This window comes from Gossypium arboreum, chromosome 3, assembly GCF_025698485.1.
Source record: "Gossypium arboreum isolate Shixiya-1 chromosome 3, ASM2569848v2, whole genome shotgun sequence".
Lineage (NCBI taxonomy): Eukaryota > Viridiplantae > Streptophyta > Magnoliopsida > Malvales > Malvaceae > Gossypium > Gossypium arboreum.
The window spans coordinates 36,356,591-36,367,933 of NC_069072.1; the positions used below are offsets into that span (position 1 = coordinate 36,356,591).

Sequence of the window (11,343 nt, forward strand, 5' to 3'; positions counted from 1 at the left end):
CATAAATGAAAAATACGGGTTATAAAATTTCATTTCAACTCAAAACAAATCCACTAACATTATAGTATCTCAATTTTGGGCCTACGAAGCCCTAAACAAACATTGAGAAAGTTTTGGGACCAAACTAAACATTTGAGGAAAACTTATAGGTTAATACCTCACACGCCCGTGTTGAGATCATACACACGCCTGTGTGCACTGGGACACGCCCGTGTCCCCAACCCGTGTGAAATTGGTTAAATTTATTTTCTAATTCGAACCTATAGGGGTTTTCACACGGCAAAAGCACATGCCCGTGTCCTTAGACCATGTCCTTTACACGGCCTAAACACGCCCGTGTGGTCACCCCGTGTCCAAAACTTGAGCATTCTGTTAGATTCACATGGCCAACACACAGGCCCGTGTGTCTAGCCCGTGTTCGAGACTGACTTAAAATTTTAGGTGTAGGGGACACACGGTCATACCAAACGCCCAAGGGCGATCTGTGTGTCACACACGGCTTGGACACACGCCCGTGTGTCTACACGCGTGGACCTTATTAGGCTACTTTTCAAGCCTTTGGTCACCCTCAATTGCCCACTCTCATCTATAGCTTTTACTGATATCTAACATGCCCTAATTGCACTCAAGTTCTATCATAATTGTCAATTGCATGTAAACCTCATATCATTGGTTTTGCACATACTAGGTTACCCTTTTTTGTATTAAGGATTATAGTATCATTAATCACAATATCAGATTTGGCTCGTCTTTTAACTCATTGCCAACTATGATCCTCCCAATTTCAAATGAATTAGTCAGATTTATCGTATCCATTCATAATACACCATGTAGTCATTTCAACAAGTAAAAATTGCATGATTAGTAGGATAGCATCCTACACCAATACAGGCCATATATCAAGGCTATACACAAAATGACTAGACATAACATTCAAGGCTTTACATTTCTAGCCAAATGACACATATGAAAAAATGACCCAAAAATACCTATACATGCCATTGAACAAAATAAAATATCTATGTACCAAAGCTGGACTAGTTGATAGTGTGTTGACTCGCCAACCGTCTTCCAACCTTTACAAGTCCTCGAGCTCTGAAAGAAAGGGAAAGGAGAGGGGTAAGCATTTTCACGCTTAGTAAGCTCGGATAACTAGAAAGTAAACTTACCGATAATTAACATAAAACCATAACAAGCAATAAAACCGACTAGAATGAAATGGTTTCCCTATCACTTGCATTCAATCCACAAGTTAGTCACGATCATAATACATCATGTAATTTATCATTAGATGAGCTCATCATTCACCGTTTCATCTTTATATTCCATATTAATCGCGTTGAGTTTATAGGAAATCTCGATGGACTATCCTTTTACCGTCAATTCTTAGAATGGTCGTTTCAAACATGCACTTCCGTGAACCATACATTCTACGGCGAGATTACCAGTCCAGGATAAATCCCCTGTATCGTAAACTCATAAGTTGATACCGGTATTACCAGTCCAGGCTAAATCCCTTGTAGTGACAAACATCCTTAATGAGCTCGGATATGAATTACCAGTCCAGGCTAAATTCAGACCCTAATCGGATTACCCATCCAAGCTAAATCCTTTATACACACAAGGAACATCAGTCCGGGCTAGATCCTTTCTATCATTGAGATCAACGGATACCCATCCGGGCTAAATCCTTTCTGCAACACATGCAGGATCTCAAAATCACATGAAACAAGGTTCATCCATCGAACTTCCTTTCAACCTCAACCGGGACATTTGTCACATGTCATTTCCAAAAATACATTTCATGTGTTTTTCATTCCACCATCAAATATAATATTCATACATTCATAAATTATACAATTAAGTATATTATGAGTTTACTTTTAGTTATTCGAACTTACCTGGTACTCGTTCTATATCGTGTTCCGGTTATTCCGAAACCTTTCGTTTTCCTCGATCAACCCTCGAAATTTGTTCCTCGGGGTCTATAACAATGAAAATAGATCATTAACACCTCACATTATACTTTTCAAGTCTAAATTTCACCCCCGGTCCAAATAACCATTTTGCCCCTAGCCTTTAACATTGTTACGATTTAGTCCCTAGGCTCGTATAATGAAATACATGCAATTTCTACCTTACCCAAGCCTAGCCGAATGTTTTTCCCTCTTGTGGCAGCCCACATTTTCCATTATTTTTCATTTCTACCACATATTTTCCACCTTTTGCAAAAAGGTCCTTTTAGGGGTTTTTCATGAAAACCACCTAGAAAAAGATGTTTAACACTCACCCAACTTTCATATTCCTCCATAAACCATCAAAATACAAGTAACTCATGCATGGTAAATTTTTAAACATGAATCCTAAGATGAAATATAGGTAAAAATAGAGAGAATAAGCTACCGAGATTTCAAAAATACGAAGAACATTAAAAACGGGGCTTGAGAGCACTTACTATTGAGGTTGAAAATGTTGAAAACCCTAGCTATGGTGTCCCTTCAATTTTCGGCAGCCATGGAGAAGAAAATGGTTGATTTTTGCCTTCTTTTTCCCATTTTATTTGATTAAAATGCCAAATGACCAAAATGCTCTTAAGCCCTTTCTTTAAAATTTCATCCATGCAAACCCATTTTTGTCCAAAAACTTAAAAATTGGGAAAATTTCTCCTCAAGACCTTCTAATTTATAATCTAAAGCAATTTCATACAAATTGCTTCTACAATCCAAGTTTTGCAATTTATTCAATTTAGTCCCAAATTTCCAATTGGGCACTTATTCATAAAATTTATTCATGAAACTTTAACACATACCTATACTCACATTCTAGACCTCATAATAATCATAAAATAAATATTTTGATGTCAAATTTGTAGTCCCGAAACCACTGTTCCGACTAGGCCCTATTTCGGGATGTTACAATGATACGAGGTGTTACTGGACTTAAACACATACAAACATTCATTTCCTTGATATGAAATCTCGCTCTAAATTAACACTTTTCACAATACCTTAATGTCCCTACTATAGGCTTACGAGGCCCCGACACACTTTGGAATTGATTCGGGACTAATTTGAACACTCTGGAAAACTTTTTAAAATTTCAAGCTGACAGGGGCACGCTCCCGTATGGAAGGGCGACACGCCCATGTGTCTTCTTAACATGGCCATGTTGAAGGCCCGTGTGACTCACACAGCCTGAACATATCGGGACACGTCCGTGCGAATTTATTTTTCAACTCGAACCTACAGAGGTTTTCACACGGCTTGGCACACGCCCATGTCCATGACCCGTGTCCCCCACACGACCATGACACACCCGTGTCTCAGCTCGTGTGCTAAAATCTTAACATTCTATTTCTGAAGTTAGTAACCCCTTAAGGGTACACGGCCAAGGCACATGCCTGTGTGTTAGGCCATGCCATCCACACGGTCGTGCCTCTCCCGTGTGTTTACTATCATGCATACTGACTTGAAAAATTAAGGTGCAAGGGACACACAGCCAGACTACACACTCGTGGGTCAGACCTTGTGGACGAAAATAAGGCTATTTATCAAGCCTTTTTGCCACCCTTACTTGCACAAACCTACACAACATCAACCAAAACTAATCCAAGCATAACACATATAACCAAATCCACCACAACCATGAGAAATTTCCATCAAATGCGTTTAATAATAATCAATAGCCAACATTAATGGCTTTTACAAAATGAATATCACATCCATCATATGAGCCAACTCTTATTGCTAAACTAACAAGACACTAAACAAAAGATTCAAGTCCCTATACATGCCAAAATCAAAATTTTAAACTAGCTATACCAAAGCTTAAGGTGATAGTGTGATCGATGCCTCCGACATCCCTAGATCCCCGATACTAGCATGGCGGCACTATAAGAAAATGGAAAGGAGAGGTAATAAGCATAAAGCTTAGTATGTTGCATATAAATAAGTAACAACATCAACCATGCATGTTATAAATCAACACAACATTCTTGAGTGAACATGGATAAATACTACTACATGCTTATATATATACCACAAGCATAAACCAAAGATTTCAATATCGACCCAAGATTATTTTCATAGCTAGAACTTACTCATGTCATTCTTACCATCAAAGCAACATAACTAGACTCATATCTCATGAGTTTCGAATAAGAACCTGTACCACTCACAACATGATTAAATCATCCCATATCATTGTCATAAGCTTTTAAAATAACCCGTGAAACCATTTGGAATACTAAAGGATATCTGACAAGCTTTACACAAGAGGGTGAATTGCCGATGCCATGTTCCAAACATGGTCTTACACTGGCTCTCATGTTGTGGCCGATGCCATGTCCCAAACATGGTCTTACACTAGCACACACATCAGTGCCAATGCTATGTCCCAGACATGGTTTTACACTGGCACTCATATCACCCAAATGTCATAGCATAGATATCCAATCTATTCCTAGGTTCAATTGGGACTCTACTACATTGAATTTCATCATGCATTACTCATAATCAATTTCAACCATATTACGCAAAATTAATCATTCAACACATAATAATGATAATTTTGCTTTACTTACGTACAACTTACCTCGGTATACAAAAAGTGGACGACTATTTGGATTTAGTCACTTGCTTGGCCTTCCTCCGGTCTAGGTCCGGATTTCGTATTTCTTGATCTAAAATGATAAAAATTCACTAATTTAATCATCATTTTAATCAATGCATAACCTAATTCTTATTTTGGCAAAATGATCATTTTGCCCCTAGACTTTTACAAATTTACTATTTTATCCCTAGGCTCGTAAATCAATTTTTATCGAATTTTCTCACTACCCAAGCCTAGCCGAATTACTTTTATACTAGAAGAAGCCTACAATTCCCATTATTTCACACATTTACCACATAATTTATGACTGATGCAAAATGGTCCTTAGTTAGGGTTTTCATGAAAACTACTTCACAAGAGTTGTTTGCTTAACAACCATGATTCATTTTCTTCCAAAAAAATTCAGCAAACAACATGAACACTCTCATGGAAAAACCTTATAATTTCGGCCATTTTGCAAAATAGTCCCCTCATTAGCTAGATTATGCTACAAGGGTCCCAAAAGTACAAAAATTATCAAGAAAGACCATCAAAATCACTTACTTGTATGGGTAAAGAGTGGCTGAAATTTTGAAGCTCCAAAACCCCTATTTTTGCTGGTATTTTCGGTGGAGAGGATAAAGATGAAAGGTGATATCTTTTTCTTTTCTTATTTTATTATAAATCTAATCAATTTAGTCACCCAATTTCACCTAACTTTGACATTATAATTTCTTTATCCCTATGGTCAGCTATTAACAAATTTGTGGTCTATTTACTCAATAAAGACTTCTAATTTAATGTTCCATAGCTATTTGACACCTTTAGCTAGTAGAACAATACTTTTGCACTTTATGTGATTTAGTCCTTTTTCGTAATTAAGCATGCATCGCTAAAATTATTTCACCAAAATTTTCATGCACTCATATTATCATGCTACAACACAAAATAATATTAAAAATCATTTATCTGACCTCGGGTTAGTGGTTCCGAAACCATTGTTTCGACTAGGCCCAAAATCAGACTGTTACAATTCAACCCGAACCTGAACATCTTACAACGGTTCGCCTCAAAAGGCACCAACTCGGGAGCATACTGGCTTAACCGAACAAACTCAGTCTCATACTCATCCACTAACAAAGTACCTTTAGCAAGATTCATAAAATCCCATCTCCTTACCTCGAGATACTACTCGCCCATAAACTTCCTTTAAAACGATGCTAAAAAGAAGTCCCAAGTTAGATGATCCAGTGCAGTACCCATCTCGATAGTTATCCACCATCTATGAGCCTCGTCCGTCAGCAATGATACAGTACAACCCAACTTATCCTCATCAGAACAACCCATCTAACCGAGAACACGATTACACCCTCCAACCAATACTCTGCACGTGTCGGATCACCGTCCCTAACACCATGAAATTCTTAGGCTCCAAGCAATGGAACAATCAACAATCAAACCTATCCAAAATGTGCCTAAACAAGCCAAAACATACCAATTCACAATCAACTTATGTGCCTAACCAATATGACCTCATTGGTGTAACTCCCCATACTCGACCTGGATGCCAAATCGAATATCGAGATGCCACACCACCGTCTCACTACTTGTTCATCTAAATTGACATGCTATTTCTCATTTATCTTTTATTATTATTATTAATAACAACATAGCATTATCATGAGTTATAAACCATTCATTCACTATTTTTTGATAAACCATGCCAAGAATTCATAAAATAGCATAACATAGGCAATAATCATGCATTAGGACTACTTATCAAAATTTCCCAAAAATGTTACGTAGGTATCAATACCACCTCTATGGTATTGATATTTCCTTTAACTGGTATCATATCACTTGAAAAATCGATACCAAACTAGCATTTTGTTTCTCACCAAATTTCAAAACATCAGAATATATCGGTACCTTTCGTAAGGTATCGATAGTTACACCCCGAGTATCGATACTCAAGCCAAGGTATCGATACCAATTTGGTATTCTGACTCCCTGCACTTTTGAAAATACAGAGGTATCGTTTTAAAAGCCTTAATTTCGATACCTCTACGTCAAATTACAAAAAATCATCATATAAAAACATTTAAATCATTCAAACTTAGTTCCTAAACATCATGCTTCATTCACCTAGTTACATATGAATAGATACTGTCCAAATTGTGTAAATAATAATAATAATAATAATAATAATAATAATAATAATAATAATAATAACCTTATCGATTGTCTTAAATTGATTTATGAAAATAAATTTATGTGAACCTTAATAATTATTAGGTCTCAAATAATGTTAATAATTACCTTAATAATTTTTAGGATCCATGTAAATTGGCTCACATTGACTTGATTGACTGTTTATTAAATGAACCGTTAAATTTATCAATATATTTATACATTATATATATAAATTTTAATTGATCCGATATTTTTATCATATCAATCTAAAATATTATTTATATTAATATATATTTAATGGTTAAATTTTTTAAATAATTAAAATTTTTTTAATTTACGCTAAACTTGATATGTATAATCTATATGTATAAAAACCACGAAAGAGCCTAAAATCACTTCAATTTTACTTTGGTATAAATAAATCCTCCTCTCCTTCTTAACTTGTATTTTGTGTATTTTGGTGTTGGTGAAGGATTTGAAGAAAGAACAAAAAAAATAGCAAAAATGCGTTCGCATAGAAATATTCAGAGGTTAAAATTTGAGACACTATTTCATTTGAGAGGTCCCATGTTTAAATCCCGGGATGACTGCAATGTTTTGTAGAATGGACGACTTAATTCGTGACAACCATGAATCATGCCATCTCGACAACCGCAGCCAACATTGCGGATCAAAGTAAGAGCTCGCACAATTTCATCATCAATTTCCCACTGCAAAATTTGCAGCATTAATGCTTTAATGGAAGTGCTCTTTATGAAAATAAACAAACAACCTTTGAGTTCAAATGGACAATTTCCCAGTACAAAATTTTCTATATTAGATAGATAATATAAGAGTGGGAAACTCCCAGACAGTCTAACTAATTGATGAGCATTTTCTGCATTAAAAAGAACTTGGAGCATAAAATACCTCACGACCAATTATTAGACTCTAAAAGCCAAAATCCAGTAACTGCAGTAAGTACATAAAACTGCTACTATTTCTGATATGCTAATGGAAGCCACTGGGTAATGTCAGCTCACTACCATCAAATCAGTACGTAAATGAGAAGGATCACAAAAACCGAAGGAAAACGAAAGCTTACCCTCTCAAGGTCTTGTGACAGTTAATAATATAAACATATGTACAATTCCAATCAATTTTCTTCCTCTTGTTCAACATTTATCTCTGGAGATGGTGAATCAAAATGGCGTAACGAATGGAGACTGTAAAAGATTTAAAAAGCAGAGAAACCGTTTTGAGGAAAATATCCCAGATTATATAAACTTACAATGCATAGGATGATAGAAAAAAGGTGCCTCGATTTAGACAGCAAGAGTACCTGCAGTTCTGAGGAACCCTCCAGGAGATAACAGATTCATTCTTCAGATCTGGTGGCAATGACGTGAAAGCTCTCCAATCTTGAAGCATAATTTTGAGATCATGAAGCTTGCTATCCATACCATAACAGCAATTTGCATGCATTGTGCATACTAAATTCAAATCTTTACTAGGTTCACAAAGACCACCAAAATAAGCAGTATCCAAAAATTTAATCTTTAATCCGATATCTGAGATTAAAGGATCAAACTTGATCTTATTGAAAACATCCTGATCGTGGTATCCAGGATAAGTTTCATGTGAAGCATACCAGAATTTGTAGAATGCTATTGACCGGTTATTAGACTTTACATAGTTAAATCCCCCATTGGGCATGTTATTCAGATCATCAGGATCGCCAAAAAAATGGTCACATGCAATCTGGAAATCAGCATCTGGAAAGAACTGCAGAAATGGATCCCTAAACCACATGATATCGGTGTCCTGGAGATTAACCAAAGAAAAAGGCATTAAACATGCAGATAATCATTTTCACAGGATTCACTAGATTTGGATAAGATCCATAAACATAACTGAGAAAAGCTATTACCAAGTGAGACAAGACTGCATCTAAGTGGAAACAATTGTAGTCAACCCAACTATCCCTGCTATCTTTCTACCCCCTTTATGTATCAACATGTTAGACGAGACCATCTCTTAAGTTTTCCTATTTCTACAGACTAACATAAATAGTGATACATTTCAAAACAGACTGATCAAGACACAGTGAAACAAAACTCTGCAGGAACAGAGAGAAGAACACTCTTGTTAGTGCAAAATATTGTCAGTACTCAAGAAGACAAAGACCATTATCCTGTTTTGACATTTAAACAGTAATCTACAAAGTTATAAGGCGCTAGGATTCACTTTTAATTTATTATGTTACATAGACAGTAAAATGTGCGTTCTTCAGAAAATCGTAAATGAAGACTAATCTTTTAGCAGAAAGGAGTATTCCTGGACAAAAAATCCCTGCATTTTGTAGCTCTAAAGGAAAATATAGAGAGTTTAATATATTATTTTTTGATTTTTCATTATGCATTTCCTGCAATGATTAAAGCTGCAGCACTGCTCACAAGCTCATATGGTGTGCATCCTTCAGCAACAACAGGTTTTCTTCTGATTATTTGACCAGTGAAAGCTTCCAATACTGCTTAAACTACTAAAATACATTCTAAACGCAAGAATTTGTTTTCAAAAATTTTCATTCATAAAAGAATGCATCTTGCTTCTTGTATTCGTTGACTGTGTTTTAAAAAGAAAGTATGCACCATGATAACAATGAATCTTTCAGTTAGATATCAAGCATCATCAGTTCTAAAATAAAAACAGTCAAGTCAATCTCAAATTGGACAAGCTTGGTCAAAATAATGATATCAAGTTTCCCAAATAAAGAAAAGGAAAATACCGTGAAAACAAAATCATAACCCAACTCAAGCACAGAACGCAGGAAATCAATCCTTCTCCACATCATCTTCAAGTAGTTTGGGGTCATAAAATATGCTTCCTCTTGAAAATCAACATCCCTGGTGACAAGAGAAAAGCAATGCTTATGTACTGCTTGACAACGATTATATGCCTTTTTATCCAGGGCAATAATCACCAAATGGTCCAAAAGCCAATGTGTGCCATCTCCAAGCATAAAACTCTTAAGGAAAAGGTCAACAACTGAATTGGTACTGGCCCAGGCATCATTTAATGTCGTTAAAATAACAGTATTATTCCCCATAGAAGCATTCCCCAAAACTTCTTTAAGATGTTGCATTGGATTCTGCAGGAAAACAACTTTAAATGTAAAAACGTTCGAGGATATTCCTGGGATTGTTTTTGCAGCTAAACACTAAAAACAAAACATAGTTAGCATGTGCTATACACTAAAAACAAAACATAGTTAGCATGTCATCCTATAAGGACACTTCGATGCTTACTTTAGCACATGCAATATCTGTAAGATAAAAAGCTTAGTCTATTCAAGCTGTTCGAGTAAATTTTACTGCAGAACACAAGGGAAAAATACGGTGCACTAAACACTGAATTCATATTCAAATTACGTAGTACTATCCCAAAATCGATTGTCTAAAAGCATCAAGCCTCTAAATTCAGCAAATTTGTTAACACTTGTAAAAAATCTGCTTTCCGAAAAAATATAAAATACAATCCTTAGTCTCTACTAAGCACTAGTTCTATCATGCAGGGAATATCTAAACTGGATAAGCCAGTTGGATTCTTAATTTAAACCAACATGATAAATAGTTTAATAAACCAAGTAAAAATATTCCAAAACTAATTGAATTCACAACGAAATTATGCATGGAATAAAAATAGAAATAAAAGGAAAAGAGAACGAACCGGAGAAGGAGAGTTATTGAGATAGGAAGGGAAAATGCGAACTAAAGTGGCAGAGGAAAGGGAAGCGGACGGAAGATGGAGGAAGCGGATGGAATCAGTAGCGGTGTAAAGCATCAAAAGGGAAAGAGTGAGGAGCGTGAAAAGGCAAGCAGCTCGGCGGATGAGCGTTGATGGTTTAGGAGGAGACATACCGGCGAAAGAGCAGTCACGGAGAGGAAGAGGACGAGGAGGAGCGAAAGGGCAGCAAGCTGAAACAGCAGTAGAAGGAGGGTACCGTCGCCTGTGATACCTTGCTAACAGTCGCGGGGACGCCATCCACCGACAACGACAATGGTTTCATTCCTTTTCCCTGATTCAGATTTTCGATTGAAGATTGAAGAGAGAGAAACATGAAACTTGGCAAAATGGGCCCTCACTCCGCACCACTACCCCAACTTGAAATTAATTTTATTTCTTAATGTAATCTCAGTTTTGACTGATTTTATGCTTATATTAATTAAGACTAAATGCACTCGTTTATATATTTTTTTGTTTTTTATTAAGGATACCCGTAAGATTAAAAAGACTCGGGCAAATTTATGTGTATATATATATATGCTAAAAAAAATCATTTGAGGTTGAATTTCAAAAAATTTGTCGATTTATATTGTTTCGGGAAGGAAAAAAACACATCTTGTAAAGTAGTTCTTACTGATGTGGCAATGAAAATGTGTTCTGCATGAAGTGTTTTCAAGAGAGAGAATAAAAGCACTTCCTACAAGGTGAGTTTTTCACTTATATGATAGTGAAAACATGCCCTGAAGGATGCTTTTTCATTTAGCTAAAAATTATTATTTTTCTTTTTTTTCTGGC

The 11,343-nt window shown here is 35.9% G+C and overlaps 1 protein-coding gene across 2 annotated transcripts; it reads right to left on the reverse strand.

The window, feature by feature from the left end:
* Positions 1-7,184: 7,184 nt before the first annotated feature.
* Positions 7,185-10,985, reverse strand: LOC108488247 (uncharacterized protein At4g15970-like). 2 transcript variants are annotated; one of them, XR_008280041.1, is made up of 5 exons: positions 10,492-10,985; positions 9,551-9,913; positions 8,105-8,586; positions 7,868-7,988; positions 7,185-7,493 (listed from the first exon to the last, which is right to left on the reverse strand). XR_008280041.1 is itself a non-coding variant. In XM_053025649.1 (4 exons), the coding sequence occupies exons 1-4, from the start codon at positions 10,804-10,806 to the stop codon at positions 7,919-7,921; spliced, it is 1,230 nt and encodes a 409-aa protein (XP_052881609.1). In that variant the 5' UTR covers positions 10,807-10,984; the 3' UTR covers positions 7,534-7,918. The 2 variants fall into 2 exon arrangements, 1 of the variants encoding a protein (XP_052881609.1); XM_053025649.1 differs by lacking the exon at positions 7,185-7,493 and having other exon boundaries at positions 7,534-7,988; positions 10,492-10,984.
* Between the last annotated feature and the right edge of the window lie 358 nt (positions 10,986-11,343).

Bases quoted from the DNA above. Each gene is read 5' to 3' on its own strand.
- LOC108488247 (XM_053025649.1), bottom strand. From the start codon at position 10,806: ATGGCGTCCCCGCGACTGTTAGCAAGGTATCACAGGCGACGGTACCCT. The intron at 9,914-10,491 runs GTTCGTTCTCTT...GTTTTCCTGCAG, and splicing joins TCAATAACTCTCCTTCTCCG to AATCCAATGCAACATCTTAA. The intron at 8,587-9,550 runs GTATTTTCCTTT...GTTAATCTCCAG, and splicing joins GTTATGATTTTGTTTTCACG to GACACCGATATCATGTGGTT.